Consider the following 21062-nt stretch of genomic DNA (forward strand, 5'->3'; position numbering starts at 1 on the left):
ATTAAGAGGCTGAGTGAAGGGAGAGGCGGTGAGGATACCGTGAAATTCCCCTTTTTCTTTAGTAAAATAATTTAACTATAATTATTTAAAAAAGGGAGAGTTTAGTGTGTAGTACAAATTACAGTTCGAGGGCTTCTTGGAAGTTAAAGACAAGTCATATTCTCATTTATGGCGCGTGGGTCTAACCCACTACTCATTACTTGCAAGTTGCAATGCTTTCTTCTTCTTTTTTCTTAATGATTAGATTGTACTCTTTTAAACTTTAAGACCTTTTTTCGATTTTGCCCAAAAAAAGAAAAATTGAAATGTTATGAATTTTCCCAACTTTAGTGAAAGTGGGGCATGTTACATTTTGGATTATAGTTGTAATGTTGCAACTAATTATGATATGAAACAAATTCAAAATAGTGTTTGTTTAAGGGATTAAACTTGGCATACAATTACAGCATATGACATGATCAAGGCTTAAAAATAAACTATAAGATCATACCCTTTTAAGTAACCTTCGCTTTGAATCCAAAAATTGCCCTACATCCACTCCCCCCCCCAAGATATTTTGTTTCTTCACCTTTGCTCACATGAACATGGCATGCTTGCCCCCCTAAAAAACAGGTGAGATTTATCAACAATTAATTAAAAAAATAGAATATTTTTCTAACTCCATTTTTGAGAGCTTTTTGCTATTTACCAAAAGGTGACTAAATGAAAATTTATTGATTCTCAATAAATCTTTTAATGAAGAGGGACAAATAGGAAAAAATTAAAAAGCAAAAATTATTTTTGGACCTTTTGAAGTAGTGTTTGGAGAGAGAGAGAGCATGCACAATGTAGTGCAAAAGAGGAGCCGAGAATATGGCGGTGTAGTCGTTACGTTAACGCGCAGTGGACTAGCGTGGTGTCTGCCTCAGATATTGACGTAACGTTAGAATATGGAGTGTGGGGCTTTGTCTTCGAAGATTTAGTCCATAACACGAGACTACCCATTTTCTTCTTCTACCCCTCTCTTCTTCCCCAAATCACCCATTTGCCATTTTGCTTCATATTAATTTCACCGCAAAATTTGCACTACAATTTATTTTTGTAATATTTTTATTAAAAAACAATACATTATATCTGGGGAATGGGAGATGATTATATGAAAAATAATAGTTCTTAACCGTTAAGAAAAATCTGAAAATTATATGTATATATATCTTTGATTAATATTTACTATTTTTATGCAATAAACCTATTTAACTATGTATTATTAGACCAAATTCTTTTAATTGGCTTTACCATAAAATTTTACATTATTCATAAAATATTTTCATAATTCTATGATTTATTGCAGTTGTGTATTGTTTCCCCTAGTATCTAAATATTTATAGAAAATTTCTAGGATTTTTTAATTTTTTTTCTCAACCCAATGGCATCATAGTAATTATGAATCTAAATGAATGGCAATAACCGGAAATAATCACAAACTTGGAGATGCAGGTATTTTGATCCAATGGATTCACTTGCACGGACTCCTAAAACCTGCCGCTGTTTATAATTTCTTTTTAAGGTATTTTCCCTCCCAACAAAGAACAAAGCCTTCCCCCTATAAAATTCTACCCTTAATTTCTTCCCCCACTCGTCTTCTTCCTTCTCTTCACCCTTTCATTTTCCGATTTCCTTCAAGGATCTCTAAAGGCCAAGCCTCCAACAGAGAGAAAATACAAATGGAGTCTTCAGGACCTTCAAGGAGGACTTGTTTCATCCAAGAAGATGATGGATTGGCTTCCATTGTAGATATGGAGGCTGGATATTCAGGAAGCCATTACCAAAAGGTTAACCAAAATGGGTTTCTTTCAAGACCTCTTTGTTACTCTAGAAGGAGTAGTTTGAGGAATCTATCTTCTTTTTCTTCGTCATCTTCTTCTGGTTCAGTTTCTTCTCCGAGGCCTGCTCGCTTTTATGATGCCAGATTTGAAGACGTTCATCAACCCTATTTCTTGGATGTTTGCTTTCTTTGCAAGAAGCCTCTTGGGTGTAACCGTGACATCTTCATGTACAGGTTCGTCCTTAATTTTCAGTCTCTTAGAAAGAAAGATCAGAATTTTGGGAAGGCGGATTGGATCTTTCTATGCATATTTGCTTAATGAATTTTCCCCTTAAGATTTTTCTTACAAGTCTAGTAGACAGATTTGGTTTTTGCTGATTGGTGTTTGGTTTTTTTTGCAGAGGGGACACACCTTTCTGCAGTGAAGACTGCAGACAAGAACAAATCGAGATAGATGAAGCTAAAGAAAAGGACATGAACCTTTCTTCCTCAGTGAAAGCTATGAGAAAGAAGAGCCAAAGGGAGTCTACATCTCCGAATGAAGCTCAAGGTTACTCTATTCGAACTAGCACAGTTGCAGCTGCTTAAATCACACCACAAAGGAAATAAACAAAAACATATCTACCATATATATATATGAATAGTTCAAAAAAAAAAAAAAGAAGAGAAGGGAAAGGTGGTGGAGATCATCAATGAAGAAAAGGGCCAAGGAGAGAGGAGAGGATGAAGAAATCTATATTTTGAGTGGTTTGTTATCCCCTTTATAAAACATACTGCTATAGTTCTAGCTCTGTGAATGTTATATCTATATGAGGATATGAAATTAGCCTGCCCAGGATCTACTCTATGATATGGCTCCCTTTTTCTTTTTGGGGTTTTTTGGGGGTTAATTACTGATTTTTGTTTTGGGTTCTTAAGAAATGTTAATGCATCACGAAGAATGATGAGAACTGTTTTTTTTCATTTCTATTTTCAGTATCACTAATGTTTAATGAAAATGACATAAATGGAACTTACTGAAAAAGCTGTTGATTTTGTTTTTCTATTTCATTGTTAAGTTTATTTATTATTGCACTTGCTCATCTTTTTTTAACCTATTGAGGCATCTTAAGTTGAAAGGGTGAAGTGGGAATATGGAGAAAGAAGGAAAAAGTGGGTTACTTTTTCTGGTAAAAAAGCATTGCTTCCTATATCAGAATTGGTGGGTGTCACTGCCACAGCCAGAGTTCCCACCAGGGAAACAATGGCTGAGGCTTCATCATCAATTGGAATTTCTTCTTTCAACTTTTTGGGACCATTTTGGACCTAATTGTATTGGATGTGTAAAGCACATATTTTTACTTTTATGTTGGAATGTTGAAGAATAGGGAAATAGGTGGGTGGATGGTTGAGATTTCTAGAGACCACTACCAAAGATCTGTGTGGGAATTGATGAACTAAAGGCCAGAAGTCGAGATGATTACTGAACAAGGCTAAAGGGGTAAATGGTGATGAGTTTTAAGTAATCCCAGTTCAACCAGAAGTGATTGGAGCCATTGTTTTGAGTGATGGACACAAGACTGAACATTTAGTATCATCACACCAAAGAGCTGAGAGTGAGGAATTTAGGGTTGGGCTTTACATTTAGGAGGGTCTAAACTGAACTCTAAAGCCTTAGCTCTAAGGTAAAAATAACATGGATTTTGTAGGGGCCAACCCAAGGGATTAATGATATACAAGTCCATGAATCCAATGGTTCTGCCATGATGCCTTTATTTTCATAGTAAATCTAGTCAAAAAACATGTAGCCAGAATTATTTTAATTGGATCTCGCAATCAAGTTTAAGGTGTCATGTGAGGTAATGGAAATACTCTTTTTAAGTTTCAAGACAATGTGAGGATGTACAAAATGGTTTTATCATGTGGAAGAAACTTTACGATGTACTATGATTTTTAGTTGGCTTTGGTATGAATTAGATGGATTTATACTATAATAAAAATTTTAACTAAATTTAGTGTCATTTGATTAGATGACTTAATTCAATTGATTTTTTAAAAATAAGATGAACTGATAGGAAAAAAACCCGATAAAGTAAAACAATAATAAAAATAAGAAGTATAATCTCCAATCTCGATAATTTCTCAGCGTTAACAATACTAACAATAGTAGAAGGACAAATAGTGTAATCCATGTAGTTTATTATCAACAAAACCCTCTTGTCAAAACATGAGCAGTCTTATTAGTATCTTTACAAAACGAAAAGAAGGAAAAGAATTGAAAAGCAAAGTCGAATCCAGTCCTTTAATAATAATTCAAAATTAGAGGCATCCACATAAGCATGGTGAAAAGTTCGTCAAAACCCTCGACTATCAGTCTCTATTACAACATTGTCTAAATGGACTTGAAGCAAGAAAGAGCTTCCCTCACAACAAGAATTTTTGACAAAAAAGGATCAAGAGTTGTAACACCCCTTACCCGTATCCAACACCGGAATAGGGTACGAGGCATTACCAAAACACATACACTTGTAGACGTATTTAACCGAGTTATGAAATTTCATCTAAATTAAAACTTTCAAAATTATTAACATATTTTTATAATTCTTCATAATATATATAATATAACATTTCCTGCCAACCACAATCTCAAATAATGAATTTATCCAATCTAGCTCAATATCAGATGTCAACTTATATTCTAACATTTAGCTTCAATTGTACTACAAATACTTGTCAAATTAAGGATCATCTTACGGATTTGAGTACATCGTTTGCTTGGTGCCACGATTTGCTTGAATATTTCACATTACTATAACTCAGTATGGTTTTCTTCACGGAAATACCATACCTACTTTTCACAACTCAGTATGGTTTTCTTTACCAAAACACCATACCTACTTTTAACAACTCAGTATGGTTTTCTTCACTGAAACACCATACCTACTTTTCATAACTCAGTATGGTTTTCTTCACCGAAACACCATACCTACTTTTCACACATTGCCATGGATCCACCATGGGCTTATCCGTCAATTCGTCGTTGGTTGCCAAACATGTGTACTCCATCCTGCTTATCCCTTAATTTGAACTAACAATCTCATCTTCCTCTCATTTTTACCATAATCATAGCTCAGTAACAATATACAAATTTATACAATATATCATTTCCACATTAACAATTAATCATAAAAATTCAGCCATATGAACTTACTTTTCATTATCTTTCCACACTCGTTTTCTATGCACATCACTCAAGATATAAACACATCATTCAACCATAGTCGCAAGCTAGTGTATTTAAACATAACTCTTTTTGGAACTAACCACACGATAAACCATTTCAATGCATAATTTATAAATTTAACGTGACATAATATAGCCACTACTTGGCCAAAGCCTAAGCATATACACCAAATATGTTAGCCAAATACACGTATAGCATAAGCATTATAAGCATGGATGAGCACAACATTTATTCATGTATCAGACTTACCACATGTGTTAATTCATAAACCATTCATGACATTATTTCATGCCAAATCATATACCGAATATACCATACACACATACTATGAAACTTTTATTTTCACACATGAGCTTAAACCATGACCAATAATGCACAAATATAAGCATCATTTCTATTTCATCATTTATCAATTAAAATCAAGCATATGACCAATTATACACAAATCATTCATATATTTCCCAATTTTCCTCCTCCCCCTCTCCATTCCACATCCTTAATGTGTATAACACACTTAAACAACATTAGCTATAATTTCACTATTCACTCACATGTATATTCAAAACTGTTTATCCGAGTCAGAGTCACTAAATTATTTTTATCCGGAGCTACAGAGCTCCAAATTAAGATCCGTTAATTTTCCCTGAAACTACACCCACATATCTTCATACCATGAAATTTTTAGAATTTTTGGTTCAGCCAAATAGTACAGTTTATTCTTTAAAGTTTCCCCTGTTTCGCTGTCTGACAGTTCTTACCACTCTTCACTAAAAATGAATTATCTCATTGTACAGAATTCGGATGATGTTTTCATTTGTTTCTTCTAAAAATAGACTCATTAAGGATTCTAACCATATAAATTATAACTCATAATAGTTTTTGTACAATTTTTAATGATTTTCCAAAATCAGAACAGGGGAACCCGAATTCATTCTGACCTTATCTCACAAAATCTATTATATCGCATGATTTACAATTCCATTGCTCACACCGTTTCTTTTATAAGAAACTAGACTCAATAAAATTTAGTTTCATATTTTATTCATCCTCTAATTCAATCTATAAAATTTTTGGTGATTTTTGAAAGTTAGACTACTGCTGCTGTCCAAAACTGCTTTAGTGCAAAATGTTGATTTCCATTTTGCCCCAAATTTCACAGTTTATACAATTCGGTCCTTTCTCAATTAACCCCTCAATTAAACTAATTTTCTCAATTAATACTTTACCTAGACATTATAAGTTGTTACACAACTATTGAAATTCAGAATTTCCACATATAACTCTATCTTCAAACTCTTTTACTATTAGGTCCCAAACATTCACTTTCTGTTCAATTCTTTCAATAAAATCAGCATATGAACAATTTAAAGCTCTAATTTCATACTAAATCATCATATAATTCCAGCACATATTCATATCAACTTTCAACTTCTTTCATAAAATCAAAAACTAATGAATTTAACAAGTGAGCCTAGTTGTAAAAGTCATAAAAATACAAAAATTTCAAGAAATAGTCAAGAATTGAACTTACTCGTAATAAAAATATGAAGAACCAGCTTGAAGAAGCCCTTCCATGGTGTTTTAGCTGATGAGAATTCAGAAAAAAATGAAGAGAAATCTAGATAATTCTACTTTGGTCCTAACTTTATTAAGCAAATTTTGCAATATTCCAATTTTGCCCTTAATTCTTCTTACTTTCTTGCTGATTTCATGCCTTTGCCGTCCAGCCCAAATAGACATTGGGCCTATTTGCCTTTTTAAGCCATCTTCCTTTTATCATTTAAGCTATTTAATCATTTCCCAAAATTTTGCATTTGTTACAATTTAGTCCTTTTTGTTCAATTAATTATCGGAACTTTAAAATTTCTTAACGAAACTTTAATACTAACTTTTTAACACTCCACAAATATTTATAAAAATATTTATGGCTCGGTTTAAAATCCCCGAGGTCTTGATACCTCATTTTGATTCTAATTATTTTAATATTTATTTCTAGACCACTATTCACTATTTTAAAAATTTTCCTAACTTCACACTTAACTTATACTTACTAAATTAATAATATTTTCTACCCATTTATCGAATTTAATGATCTCGAATCATCGTTCCGACACCTCTGAAAATTCAGGCCATTACATTTTTTTTCTCGTCGGATTTGTGGTCCCGAAACTACTGTTCCGACTAGGCCTAAAATCGAGCTATTACAAGAGTACTCTCCATAAAACCCGAAATACATTGCATGAAGTCACCTGCATTATTTCGCACAACCACCACCCATCCCATACCCCCATTGTGAGCAAAAGTGGCCCATCAACATTAAATTTTATCTTTCCCTTTCCGACCTAAGACAGCAAACATCCCTCACGACCATCGCATGCGGAATGGATTAAAAACCTCGTGTACATATACATTTCAAAAGGAATTTTTTAATTATAACATATATTGTTTTTCTTAACGCAAGTTTATAAGTATAAACACAATTATATATTATCCAAATAACTACAAATACAAATAAAAAAAAAAATAAAACGATACCAAGTATAGTTGAGTTGAAAATAAAATATATTCTAATATAAACTAAAATAAATATAAAATAAGATAATAAAGTATAATTAAATACCAATAAATTTTTAGTAGAGTGATAAGACACATTACATTTAAAAATATATATATTATTCAAGGTGGGTTTAGATAGGCGACGCGTTTATCTACGATTAGTGTAAAAATAAGGATAACAATTAAATTAGATACTATAGCGTAAAATAAAAAATAAATTATACGCACCACATTACCTATCCAAATCTGCACTAATACCACTCTAAATATATACCATAAAACAAAAAATAAAAAAACTACTAAAAAAAAAGGCATACGCGGTTAAGCAAAGACGTGATTAGCTTAGACATGATCTCTTTTTCTCAAACATTAATTGTTTACTTAATTTTTTCTTTTTATAAATGGGCTGGTGTGCTGGCATCTCTTCTATAAAACAAATCCATCTTGTGGAAAATTATTTTGCAAAACCAATAAAAGGTAAAAGTACTTTCCAATATCTTATATTAAGGTTCAAATTGTATTTTATTCATTCATTCAAAAATGAGTAAATTAGTCTTTGTAAATTAAATTAAAGAGAAAATTAGTTGTTTTTGTTAAAAATTTCATCAATTTCTACTGTTAAAAATCGATATTGCTGATGAAATAAACAGACAATCACACGTGACATACCACATATACCTCATACTGACATATAAAAACCAATTTTTAATAGCAAAAATAGATAATTTTTTAACAGAAAGAGTAGTTTGCTCTTCGATATAATATATAGACACTAATTTGCCCATTTTTTAGTAGAGAGGTAAAATGTAATCCAAGTAGAAGAATAAGGCCTCTATGAGAATTTTACCACTAATAAAATATTTACCTTGTAAAATATTAGTGGGGAAGCTGGTGAGAATTTAAGAGAATGGTCACAAAATAACAGTTGAAACAGTTAAGGCCATCCACGTGGCATGAGGTGTATGGTGGAAGCTCGTCGGCAAACTTGAGGTTCACATTACCCGCTTAAAAACGGAAGTTAGAAAAAATCTTCTACCTTCTTAGATCAGATCACATCGCAGTTTCTCATTTCCCTCGCTTCACTTATTTTGTTCACATATGGACGGACTGATCAAGGGTTTACTGGACGTCGCTATTGGCCACGAGGGAGATAATGAGTCTCAAGATGAACGCTCCAGATCCAGTTCGGCGCAGGTTAGTTTGGATTTCTTCTTCTCATCTTTTGATTCTTATGTTATATCTTGGTTAAAAAAGAAAAAAAATTGCTGATTGAGTTTGATAATGTTCGCAGGCGGTGTCAGGGGATCAGGAACACCAACGAGATGAACGCTCCAGATCCAGTTGGGCGCAGGTTAGTTTGGATTTCTTCCTCTGATCTTTTGATTTCTTATGTTATATCATAGTTAAAAAGAAAAAAAATTGCTGATTGAGTTTGATAATGTTCGCAGGTGGTGTCAGGGGATCAGTATCACGAAAAACAGGTTTTCCGTTTATTTTGATGAATATTGTCTCTTGTATCTGAAATTGGAGCACGTTGAAGTGGTGGTTCATTGTTTTATTGTTAATTTGGGAATTTTATTGATTTCGTAGGTGCAGAGCCAATGGCAGGGTTCGGGTTCAAGACCTTCGGGGAGGACCCACAAGGTAAATTTCGAAAATTTCATGGGTACAATTCTTAAGAGTTGTATAGATTCACTTGCTCTTTGTTCTTTTGGGTTGGATATTTGAAATTTTGATCGTTACCCTAAATCTGAATGCGGTTTATTATCAAATATCTATAAACCTCTAATGCAGACCGAGTATGGGGGATATGAAAAAATGAAGGTGATGAGCGACGACATGGTTATAACCAAAATAAGTGGAACAGAAAGGTTGCCTCTTGCTTTTGATTTACTGGTCTATACTTTTTTCTTTGTTTTAGTAAAATCTATATTTGTGTATGCACTGACTTACCCCAAATTTCGCATACAGGAGCAAGAAGAGGAGAATAATGATGGCTGGGAAACTGTTGGCAAAAAGCCTCGAAGACGGCCACAAAAGGTGCGTCACTATTCTTTCTCTGTTTTTTTGATATCTCAAGTTTTAAACTGAGAAATTCTAATGCAGTTGCCATCTTGGTGTCGTTTCTCTCATTTCAATTTATTATATGGTTTTAGATTTACATTTCTTTTAAGTTGAACGAATTGTGTTATATTTTTGTTAGAAACGTGTAGATGTTTGATGTATAATATAGCAGTAGCACAATGACATTAGATTTATTTGCATTAGGTAGGTTGGTATTTACTTCATTCCTTACTAGTTTTTCTCTCCAATATTTTTAACCATTATCAACTTTGTGAGGGCGAGCCTTGGTAGCAATGTGAACTTGATCCTTGGTAACTGGAAGGTCATGGATCCAAGTAGTGAAAAAAGCAGGGAAATGCTGCGTAAGATAAATGGCTTCCCCAACCCTCACAAAGCAGGGAACCTTGTGCACTGGGAAATACCCTTTTGTCAGCTATGGCATGTGTAGATGACTTCTATTTGTTTTATCTGGGGGTTCTGTGATCATTCTCTGTTTTGTTCTGTTTGAACCACCGTGTTTAATATTTTTATGAATGAAACATTTGCAGGTTAATATGGATCACTGGCAAGGGTATAAACGACCTCCTAGTGAGCAAGAATACTCTGATGAGGTTGGAACTGGTACTAGCATCGAACCTTCAGAAGAGGAACTTGCTGACTTTTTGCAAGCTTGCAACAGGCTGTGGCAACTTGATTTAAACCGTCTGGAACCTGGAAAGGATTATCAAATTGACTGTGGTGAAGGGAAGAAGGTTTTCCAGAAGGAAGATATGGCAGAAGGAAGCCTATTTTGTTATGTTGATGAGGACATTTTTAGAACAAAACCTACATTTGCTCGTTTTTGTTCTCTCTTGGATAATTACAACCCAAATGCTGGGTGCAAGGAAGTTGTTACATCTGAGGAGAAACAAGAGCAGGCTGCATTTATAGAAGAAATCAGTAGAACTGCGCCTATTAAATATCTTCACAAGTACCTGTCTCGGAAGGGCATTGTATCTGAAAACTATCAAGATTTCAAAAGAATGTTGACAAGCCTATGGTTTGATCTTTATGGTCGAGGAGGTACATCTGGTTCCTCTTCTGCTTTTGAACATGTTTTTGTTGGGGAAATCAAGCAACATTGTGAGCAAGAAGTTAGTGGCTTCCACAATTGGCTTCAGGTGTGTTAATGTATCTTTTAATTGTTTGTCAATTCAACTAGGTTACTGCAATCATTAGTTCATGACCTGGTTTATTTTATACCATCGAGTTGTCTGGAAGCAATTCTGAAATATAATGCTGTTCTTAGAAAAACTTTTCATTTACATCTGATGGAGCAAAATGGAAAAGGTTCATTAAATTTTTGAAGTGTTGGTTGCAATGCGTTGGTGATAATTATATCCTCTTTACGTCTGAAGTATTTAAAATATCAATTTCTACTTGCTAGTATTTTAATATGTTGCCAACCCTTGTCACAAGCATACCTTAATACATTTTTGTTTTCAGAAGTTGATATTTAGGTGCCATGTAGTAGATGTGTATTGCTAATCCTATATTACGTTTTCCAGTTTTACCTAGAAGAAGCAAAAGGATGTGTTGATTATCATGGTTATATATTACCCCGAAGACGTGGGGAAACTGTAAGTCTCAGTTTGACTTGTTTCTGTTTCTCTCTGCATCTACTGCATTTTATGCACTCTTCTAAGTTTTGCAATACATGGAAGAAAAAGAAGAAAGTTCTTTGTAATCAAATTTGATAAAGAATTGAAGTTCTAGATCATTGTAGTTAATAATATTAGGTTGAGCTAGGAGGAAAACGTTGTTCACACCCACTTTCAATATTTAATATCACTCTGCATGTGTTTCTTTTGCAGCCTGACTCCGAGACACAGTTGCTTACAGTTCAGTTCGAATGGAATGGGGTTCTTAAATCCGTGTCAAGTACATTGGTTGGGGTGAGTCCTGAGTTTGAAATTGCTCTCTATACTCTGTGTTTCTTCGTGGGTGGAGAGGATAACTATGTACAGCTGGGTCCATACTCTGTGAACATCAAGTGCTACCGATTTGGAAATAAAATCGGTTCTGTATTTCCAATAGCAGAATGTTGATTTTCAGCTCTGTGTGTTATTATTATTATTATTATTATCCAGAAGCTACAGAAACACTATAGATATCATGTTCATGTTCATGTTCATGTTCCTGTCTAGCATTAGTTTATGATATATCATAACATATCTTTTACTTGGATCTTTTAACTTACAAAATTGATAATTATGATATGTGTAAAACTTACATGCTATGTTGATATGCATTCCCCTATAGCTTAATCTTTATGATGATTGAGGAATCAAAATCTGCATATAGTTCTGAACTAGTGAGTTTACCATGTGTTTGAGTTACTGGTTTGGAGAATTTCTGCCTAAGATTTCAACAAAATTGCTTCGAGCAAAACAAATTTCGAGCTTGGTCTTGACAGTGTTCCACCCTTAGGCTTAGAAGTTAATGGCCAAAGACATGATTGTTGGTAAAATGGAAATAACTAAAGGAGACTTTGGCCTCACCCTTTCACACTCATTTGTAGTCATCAGCTGCACCTGTTTGTTTCTTCTTCTTCTTCTTCATTCTTCTTTATTGTTGTTTTCATTTGTCATTCAAATGATAATTCTCAAATTTGTGTTGGTGAAGATTGATTAGAGAAGGGCCTTAGGGTGTTGTTTGATCAAGTGGGGGGGGGGGGAATTGACTTGTGAAAATGATGTCATGGATTCTTTCTGTATCATTAAAAGGAATCAATCGTTCTGTGCCATCTATATATTATATGCAGATGGAAAAATATCCTAAGCAGCCATTATCAGCGTTGGTCGAAAATATCTTTTTGAGGGTTCATCAGATATTTATAAAGGAACCCCTCTTTTCCAGAGCTATGTGCTACGAGACAATACATAGAGCTAAGTTAAAAAGATCAAATTGCTAGCTTCTTGAGAACCCAAAACTTAAAATGGAAATATCTAACATGAAAGAGAGGACGGCAACTCTCTTCTTATCACCAACATGTTCATAGGTCAATTGTCTGCTTATAATATTTCACAGAAAACTATCCCTCTTTTTCTATTGATATCTTGATAAGAGTGTACTATGCCACAAGAAGTTATGGCCGTTAGATGAACACACACACACACGCACACAAAGTTGCAACGAACACAAAATAATCACAAAAAGAGATGAAAATCAGTATGACAATTTCAAACTGGTGTAATTTCATTAAATCATCCCTTTTGCTTTAATATGTTTCTGAAATAGTTAACTTCTGAGACATTCCAATTAAAGATGGTTTGTTCAATGTCTTAAATCTATACCTAATAAAACTGTCCTCTACGAGGAAAGAAATTAGGTAACCAACTTATGTTACTTAATTATCCAAAGCTACTGGAAAGGACAGCACAATGGCGTATCCAACATGTACTCAGAGATGAAAATAAAGTTGCGGATTTTCTTGCAAAAATGGACCGTAGCAAGGAAGATGTTTTAGTTCTGTTTGAACAACCTCTGTTAGGGGTTTTAGTTGAAGTCTCTGCAAACTCTATGTTTTATTTTATATTCACCAAAAAAAAATAATCCAAAGCTGATCACATATTAAAAAAACTGAGAAATTTCTGGGGGGATCTTGTTGGCATTGATTGTGAAAGAAAAGAGCAATGTCCCTACTTGAAATTTGAAATGTGAAAGCAGTAGGGAAATGGGGTCGTTTTTTCCCTCTTTCTTTTGTCCAAAACCCTCATGTATATGTATATCTATCAATTTGCTCCACAAAACACACGTAAATGGTGAGCATGAGAATTGAAGAACCTGATTGGCTCAAAATAGCTAAATCTCATAGTCAATAATCTCCCCCCCATGCAAAACGCCAAACTTTTAATGAGCCATTGACGTGTCTCCTCTTTGGCACCGACAACTCTGACACCTCATTGCTTGCATTTGCATCTTCATTTGTTTCCTTCCTCAAATCTCAAACCCAATTCAGCTCTTCATTCCATGCACATGGATGCTAAACCAGCTAGACAACACGTATTGATGACATGGACGAATTTTGTTCCTATCTGCAACATTTAACAATTCTGATTCAACAGCTTGATTAAAGTACTGTTTAGCATATGATATATTAGTATAAATCATTTGGATATATCAATGTAAATGGAAAGAAAATTCCAACAAAAAATGAAAGCACAGACTTCAAGTACAGCCACATGCATTTCCAAATGAAAACGGATTCTCCAATCTTCTTATACTGAACCAACCAAAGCCAATGAAAATTGAAATCCTATTAACTTGTCAGCCACTAAAATTCTCATATGCAAATTAGAGGCTAACTGGTTTGCAAGTTGCTAGATCATTTGGTTGTCAACCAAGCTAATAATTTTATTGTAAAGAGTTACTTATTATCACCAGTATGATTATTTTACATAACTGAAGAAAATATATAGAAAATTCACTTCATTCCCATGAATAAGTGAATAAACTATTGATTAAAGCAAGTTTTTTATTCACCATGAGTTGTGCGATTAACAAGATTCAAAATATCTCTTCTGAAGATATTTCAATGTGTGCTTTGGTGTATGCCATTGCTACTTACTATTGCACATAACACTTGTTGTTAGCTATATTCTTTTTTATCCTATAACAAAGAACAACCAAATTGTGGATATATCCACCTTTAATAAGCAAAATAATCAACAAAACCTACACCCAAAGGCATTCAGTTGTTCCAAAAGAGGGTATTCGTGACCTTTAAGAACTTAAAACTTTTAGGATCTCCATTTTGTGAAGTATGGACATGGAATGACCGCGTTTTAGATAATGACCTTTGAAAAGTTGAGGTGACTAGTTTGATCTTATGCACTTTTTCCCATCTAAACGGAGCCCACCAATATTTTCTCCTTCTAAAGCTCTGACCCAAGGTTCATTTTATAAATGGATGTAACCCATCTTCATTCATTCCAGTATCTGTTTTCCGTCTCTTCATTTACCAAAAAAACATGGCCTTAACATTACGTTCTTCTACTTCTTTCATCAAACTCAAAGAAACCAACAACTTCAAAACTCCTGATGACTTCTTAGGCTCCATTTCTTTTGCTCAAATGAAGCCATCCTGCCGAATCCGAGCAAGGAATTCGATGTCGATGCAGGAAGCACCGCTGGTGCATGGGAAAATCTCGACCAAGGAAACCGAGAAGTTATACAGTCTAACAATTTCCCATGCTGAAAATAACTCAAAGGTACCTGTTTATGTGATGTTGCCACTAGACACAATAACTCTAGGGGGTAGCTTGAATAAGCCACGGGCAATGAACGCCAGTTTGATGGCCTTAAAGAGTGCAGGTGTCGAAGGGGTTATGGTTGATGCTTGGTGGGGCTTAGTAGAGAAAGATGGACCTTTAAACTACAACTGGGAAGGGTATGCTGAGCTTGTGAAAATGGTTGAAAAACATGGTCTAAAGCTCCAAGTTGTCATGTCTTTTCATCAGTGTGGCGGCAATGTTGGAGACTCTTGCAGGTATTATTTTAACATCCTGTGTTTCTGGTTTTTCTTCTACTGACAAAATTTATGTACATAAACCTGAAATTTTATCTGCTTGAATGTTTAGTATCCCATTGCCTCCATGGGTGCTTGAAGAAATCAGCAAAAACCCAGACCTTGTCTACACAGATAGATTGGGACGGAGGAATCCCGAGTACATTTCCTTGGGATGTGACTCAGTTCCTGTTCTCAGAGGAAGAACACCTATTCAAGCTTACACAGATTACATGAGGAGCTTCCGTGAGAGGTTCAGAGATTACTTGGGACGAGTTATTGTGGTATAGCATCTATAAAACTCAAACTACCACTGCTAGTTTAGCACAGGAGAACTTAGTTTTATCCAAAATCTTATGAAATTCTAGTTATTACCTTTACTGGAAGATCTAGGACAGGCAAAACAGAAAATACAGATAAATTTTAAGTTTTATATGATCCAATCATACACAAAGGCAACTGTTATAAAACTGATTGTGCTTATTCTGGGGAGAAAAAGAAAACAAGTAAACTTTGTAGCTAAATATCACAAGCAACAAAATGAATGAATATGAATGGATGTAAGGAGATAGATTTAGATTAAAGAAAATAGATACTACAAAAGCGTCGTTATCGTTTCGTATTCATGTTATTTTTCAGTGTAGAATCCATCCAAATGATGGACCACAGACGCCTACCCAACATGTTTAAAATACCAAAATATGTCAAATATAGAAGTTTTGGCACTTTTGTTTCTTTACTCAAGTGGTGGATGATGATAGTCATTTTTATTTTTATTTTATTTTTTGGAAGCTCCAGAAATCTAAATGTAATTTCTATTTCAGGAAATTCAAGTGGGGATGGGACCATGTGGGGAACTGAGATACCCATCTTATCCGGAAAGTAATGGAACGTGGAAATTTCCTGGAATTGGAGAGTTTCAGTGCTATGATAAGGTAAATTTTATGAACTAAATGAAGTTTCTCTTTTATTTATGTTTTCAGATATAGCACATAACATGAATGATCAAAACTTAGATATGGTTGATTCCTAATTCCTAAACAAGATTAAATGTTTTAACTTACAGTATATGAGAGCTTCCCTGGAAGCAGCGGCGGAAGCTATCGGGCAAAAAGACTGGGGAAAAGGTGGTCCACATGATTCAGGTCACTACAAGCAAGTTCCTGAAGAAACTGGCTTTTTCAAAAGGGATGGAACATGGAACACCGAGTACGGACAGTTCTTCCTAGAATGGTACTCAAGGAAGCTACTCGAGCATGGAGACCGAATACTTGCCGCTGCAAAAGGAACATTCCATGGAACAGGAGCAAAACTATCAGCAAAGGTTGCTGGAATTCATTGGCATTACAGAACAAGGTCGCATGCTGCTGAACTAACAGCTGGTTACTATAACACCAGACATCATGATGGTTACCTCCCAATAGCACAAATGTTCAGTAAACATGGAGTTGTTTTCAATTTCACTTGCATGGAAATGAGAGATGGGGAACAACCTGAATACGCAAACTGTTCACCCGAGGGATTAGTCCGGCAAGTAAAAATGGCAACAAAGATAGCCAGGGTCGAACTTGCCGGAGAAAATGCACTAGAGAGGTATGATGCTGGTTCATATGCACAGGTTTTGGCAACGAGTAGATCGGATTCAGGCAACGGATTGAGTGCATTTACATATTTAAGGATGAACAAAAGGTTGTTTGAAGGGGACAATTGGAGGCATTTGGTGGAATTTGTGAAGAACATGTCGGAAGGAGGTAGAAAGATTTCGGAGTGTGACAGCCGAGGAACAAACCTTTACATTGGGTTTATCAAAGACAAGACTGTTGAGAAAAAGGAGGTTGCTCTTGTATAGAAACTATGTACAGAGTCCATGAACAACGGTATATAATTAGTGTATCATGTATAAGCTAGAAAAAAAGGAAAAGCAAAACAGAGCAAAGATTATATCCATATACAATATAATTTTTTGCATCATATGTCAAACTAGCAGATAGGTGAAAAACAAACTAGAGAAGATAGCATCTCCATAAATTATATGGAGGATTTCATTCAATTTAAATCCATGCATCCAAAATCAGTAAATGATGTCAATCATGCCATTATTAATACTTGATATTCAACTTTAAGAGGGACATATTCAATTATTGCCAGATAAATGAGTTAAATAAGGAAATCAAACCACCTCAGGCTATGGTTGCGCAAAGGAAACAAAAACAGACTATCCTAATTAGCAGTTAATAGCTAATATATAGAAGTACAGATACATGCCTATACTGTGTCCACCTAGAAGCATCCTCAAATCGGATCTCTCACCAAGAAGAAGAAGAAGAAACAAATATCAAACACGGCGAAGACTTTCGATCAAGTCCCCGAGTTCTTTACGACCCGAGTCTCTGCCAAACATGAATCCATACCAGAATAAAAGTTTTTTTTTCTTCCAAAAACACAAAAAAGCAAATATCAAACTTTAACGGAAGAGATTCTAGAGCAAGTGAATAGAAAGAAAGGGAGAAGCAATTGATACCAGTAAGACACCGGCGGTGGCAATGGTTTGAACTTTGAATGAGACGGTTTTTTTCTGCGTTTTCTATTTCTTTCCCGCGACTGTTCGGAACATGTTTTTTTTTTCTCTTGGCTTAATTCACGATTTGCCCTTAAAATATACTCACTTTTTCACTTTGGTATTTAATTTTTTTTATCTCAATTTGATACCATAAATATCAATTTTCTCTATTTTTGATCTATTTTGTAACCATTGTTAACAAAAGCCCGTAAGCCAATTTTTGGCCAATGACAAAGCCTCATGTGGCATGATTTGGCCAATAAAAAAATATCACTTAACAATTAAATTATTAAAATAAAAACATTAAATTTAAATTTTAAAAAACAGAAAAATTATAATATTAAATATTTAAATATTAAAAAACAATTTTAACTTTAATTGACTGACCATAATAAAATGAGCAATGATCATTTCCTAAAATAATTTTCTAAATTAATACCGTAGTGGCCGCCGCCCGAAATGTTGGATAAAAGCCTTTTTTTTTTTTCTTACCAACGGAGAATCCAACCAACAAAAAAGATATCAGCAAACAATGCCTTTTTGATCAACAAAGAAATTTAAATATCAATTTAATGCATAACAACTTATAATGGTTGATATAATTTACAAGCATACATTATGCTAAAAAATTTCTTCAAATGGTCAATACCTCAATGAAGAAAAGGGTTCTCATTCACAGTGAAATATCCACGGATTCATAGTTCAAACCAGTGAAACAAAAGCAAAAGACATCTTAGTCGCTAATATATGCTTTCTTAATTGGTTATCTGCTAAAACATCAGATCAGAAGTATGTTTATTTCCCCCCGTTTCTCGATGAGGGTGTAAGAGGAGGAGCCTTGTTGGCTGAAGAGCTTCCTCCTGGTTCTTGTATTGCTTGCTTCAAGCTCTCTACCACTTCGCTCATTGTTGGTCTTTCCTTGGCATTTTTGTTTAGGCAGCTATTAGCCAACTTTCCTACCTTTTGCGCTGCACTAAAAGAGTAACTGTTACCAAGTCGAGGGTCCATTAGCAACCTGAACTTTTTACTATCAGGAGGGAACTCTTTCACCCAATCTAACAGCTTCTGCTCCAATGCTGGCCGGTTCCTTTCCACTGCTCGCCTCCCTGTGAGGATCTCATAAAGTACCACCCCAAAAGTCCATATATCACTTTGAATTGTGAGATGGCCTGTTTTCACATATTCTGGGGCAGCATATCCGTATGTTCCGACCACCTTTAACAAAAGAAAACAAACCATTTATTTAGTATCCTAGTGATAATGAGTGCCTAATGCGCTAAAGAGCTATGTTAGTGCTACTAATGCACCACTTAAAAAGATATTGACAGTCAGTGAAAAGCGGAACAGTGGAGCCAACCAAGAAGGATACAATGAAGATGCTTCGCAGACATTGAATTAAGTCCGAATTCAGTATCTACTTACCGCAGTGGATACGTGAGTACGATCACCCGTTGGCCCTTCCCTTGCAAGCCCAAAGTCTGAGAGCTTTGGCTTAAAACTTTCGTCCAAGAGCACATTTGAGGACTTGAAATCTCGATATATCACCTGTACAAATAGCCACAAGGCAGATCAGAGATAACCATCGTTAATGAAGTGATATGAATAAAAGAGGAATGTACCTTGACTTCCAATCCCTCATGTAGATAAGCCAAGCCTTGTGCTGCACCAAGCATAATCTCTAACCTTGTTTTCCAAGGTAAAGTTGGTGTCCTCTTAAAAAGATGTTCTTCTAAGCTCCGGTTAGGCATGTATTCGTACACCAGCAACCTATGAATCCCTCTTTCTCCGTCTATCGAACAATATCCTAAAAGTTTTACCAAGTTTGGATGGTTAACGACTCCGAGAAAGTGAACCTCCGCAAGCCATTCCTTATGACCCTACATGTGGTTACTCCAAAATACCATAAGAAATAGAAACGATTCTCAAAATAAAGTGATATTGGAAGCTACTAGACAGACAAACAGACAGAGAAACATCTCATGGTCCAAAGTAAGAATGGCTGACGGTATCTTTGTCTGAGATCAAAATATTTTGGATCATTACAAGATTATTATTAGTATCATGGTCCAATCATTGTTGCAATCAGCCTTACAGCACATGAACAGTACTTATTCACTAGATTTAGAGGTGTAAGTCAAGAGTTGTGTGAGCCAATTTCCTATTAAAATTATGTGTTCTATTTTCTCTCTTTTTTACGATTTATTGTCATTATCCACGTTCAATTTTCAGATCACTATTACAGTGCTGAATTTTCAGACAAATTTAAAGGAAGAAAATGGTTTTGCAGCAAGTACCTGTAAACCCTGGGTGTTGAGCTTCTTGATAGCAACAACTATAGGGTCACCTCGACCATTTGGAGGAGTAATACTTCCCTTATAAACACCCCCAAAACCACCCTCACCGATCTTTAACAACTTGTTGAAACCATGTGTGGCATCCCTCAACTCTTGTAAAGAGAAAACTCTCAAATTATGCTCTTTTTCTTTGTACAGCTCTGGTATGCTCCTTGGAGATGGCAAAGACCTTGATGATGTCCGAGTCTGACTCAGGGCTGAATTATCCGATTTACTTTGGTTTCTCAGTTCAGGAGCAGTTCTTGATTCTCTTTTCTTCTTCTTTGATTTGTCCTTGATGAAGATAGAAAAACACTTCATGTCTAAGTTTTTATCAAAATCAAAAAATTTTCCTGTTACCCTCAAATTTGTTCTATCAAGTTGCAACCTTTACTTCACATTTGACTTATGAACCCAAGGAGAAAAACTGAATTTTGAACGAGGAACGAGTAAAAGTAGGAAGAAATCAGAGAAAGAAAATGGACCCAGAAAAGTCTTGGTGCCTAGGAGTGGAAAATGGAGAAGAAAAAGCAAAATATATAACAAATGAAGATAAAGAGATGGAATTTTAATACAACAAAGGGTAGAAACAATCAATGAAAAGTGAAACCCAGACAAGAAACAGTAAAAATAAACCCCGTCCGGACAAATATACACCTGAATCCTCCTTTACCGTGAGGATAGATGAGAAAAATATATGAAATAAGTGGCGTGAATAAAAGATGAAATTAAGGCAATGAAAAGGATGGGACATGAATGACATGAGAGAAGATGGGATCAAGAAATATAAGAAGGCCCACTCAAGGAAAAATATACTGGCAATATTTTTTTAAAATGTTGTAGAAATGTACAGTTGTTTTGAAAAGATTAGTATTGAAATTAGTTAATATTATTATATTTTAGTAAGATTATAAAAAAATTATTATAATTTGTTGTTAATATTTTAATATATGAAATATAAATTTTAAATATTT

General features: G+C 34.7%; 4 protein-coding genes across 6 annotated transcripts; 3 read left to right on the forward strand and 1 right to left on the reverse strand.

The window, feature by feature from the left end:
- The first annotated feature begins 1421 nt into the window (after positions 1-1421).
- LOC107946709 (FCS-Like Zinc finger 2) lies at positions 1422-2847 on the forward strand. The gene is made up of 2 exons (XM_016881145.2): positions 1422-2038; positions 2206-2847. Exons 1-2 carry the CDS (start codon positions 1437-1439, stop codon positions 2390-2392), a joined length of 789 nt encoding a protein of 262 aa, XP_016736634.1. The 5' UTR covers positions 1422-1436; the 3' UTR covers positions 2393-2847.
- A 6552-nt stretch (positions 2848-9399) lies between these two features.
- Positions 9400-11873, forward strand: LOC121203616 (poly(U)-specific endoribonuclease-A). 2 transcript variants are annotated; one of them, XM_041107349.1, is made up of 5 exons: positions 9400-9454; positions 9555-9623; positions 10196-10807; positions 11195-11266; positions 11501-11873. In XM_041107349.1, exons 3-5 carry the CDS (start codon positions 10202-10204, stop codon positions 11732-11734), a joined length of 912 nt encoding a protein of 303 aa, XP_040963283.1. In that variant the 5' UTR covers positions 9400-9454; positions 9555-9623; positions 10196-10201; the 3' UTR covers positions 11735-11873. The 2 variants fall into 2 exon arrangements, with proteins under 2 accessions (XP_040963283.1, XP_040963282.1); XM_041107348.1 differs by lacking the exons at positions 9400-9454; positions 9555-9623 and adding an exon at positions 9751-10085.
- A 2697-nt stretch (positions 11874-14570) lies between these two features.
- On the forward strand, positions 14571-17245 carry LOC107946707 (beta-amylase 3, chloroplastic). 2 transcript variants are annotated; one of them, XM_016881143.2, is made up of 5 exons: positions 14616-14899; positions 14996-15177; positions 15269-15479; positions 16020-16130; positions 16262-17245. In XM_016881143.2, exons 1-5 carry the CDS (start codon positions 14660-14662, stop codon positions 17042-17044), a joined length of 1527 nt encoding a protein of 508 aa, XP_016736632.2. In that variant the 5' UTR covers positions 14616-14659; the 3' UTR covers positions 17045-17245. The 2 variants fall into 2 exon arrangements, with proteins under 2 accessions (XP_016736631.2, XP_016736632.2); XM_016881142.2 differs by having other exon boundaries at positions 14571-15177.
- Positions 17246-18311: 1066 nt separating this feature from the next.
- Positions 18312-20846, reverse strand: LOC107946706 (probable serine/threonine-protein kinase PBL19). The gene is made up of 4 exons (XM_016881141.2): positions 20050-20846; positions 19375-19632; positions 19178-19300; positions 18312-18970 (listed from the first exon to the last, which is right to left on the reverse strand). The coding sequence occupies exons 1-4, from the start codon at positions 20407-20409 to the stop codon at positions 18551-18553; spliced, it is 1161 nt and encodes a 386-aa protein (XP_016736630.1). The 5' UTR covers positions 20410-20846; the 3' UTR covers positions 18312-18550.
- Between the last annotated feature and the right edge of the window lie 216 nt (positions 20847-21062).

Source organism: Gossypium hirsutum, chromosome D12 (assembly GCF_007990345.1).
Source record: "Gossypium hirsutum isolate 1008001.06 chromosome D12, Gossypium_hirsutum_v2.1, whole genome shotgun sequence".
NCBI lineage: Eukaryota > Viridiplantae > Streptophyta > Magnoliopsida > Malvales > Malvaceae > Gossypium > Gossypium hirsutum.

Coding starts and splice junctions, on each gene's coding strand:
- LOC121203616 (XM_041107348.1), top strand. Junction 10,808..11,194: donor GCTTCCACAATTGGCTTCAG/GTGTGTTAATGT, acceptor TACGTTTTCCAG/TTTTACCTAGAAGAAGCAAA. Junction 11,267..11,500: donor CCCGAAGACGTGGGGAAACT/GTAAGTCTCAGT, acceptor TTTCTTTTGCAG/CCTGACTCCGAGACACAGTT.
- LOC107946707 (XM_016881142.2), top strand. CDS start 14,660: ATGGCCTTAACATTACGTTCTTCTACTTCTTTCATCAAACTCAAAGAA. Junction 15,480..16,019: donor ACTTGGGACGAGTTATTGTG/GTATAGCATCTA, acceptor TTTCTATTTCAG/GAAATTCAAGTGGGGATGGG. Junction 16,131..16,261: donor AGTTTCAGTGCTATGATAAG/GTAAATTTTATG, acceptor TTTAACTTACAG/TATATGAGAGCTTCCCTGGA.
- LOC107946706 (XM_016881141.2), bottom strand. CDS start 20,409: ATGAAGTGTTTTTCTATCTTCATCAAGGACAAATCAAAGAAGAAGAAA. Junction 19,301..19,374: donor ATGAGGGATTGGAAGTCAAG/GTACATTCCTCT, acceptor CTATTTGTACAG/GTGATATATCGAGATTTCAA. Junction 18,971..19,177: donor GTACTCACGTATCCACTGCG/GTAAGTAGATAC, acceptor CTTTTGTTAAAG/GTGGTCGGAACATACGGATA.
- LOC107946709 (XM_016881145.2), top strand. CDS start 1,437: ATGGCAATAACCGGAAATAATCACAAACTTGGAGATGCAGGTATTTTG. Junction 2,039..2,205: donor CGTGACATCTTCATGTACAG/GTTCGTCCTTAA, acceptor TTTTTTTTGCAG/AGGGGACACACCTTTCTGCA.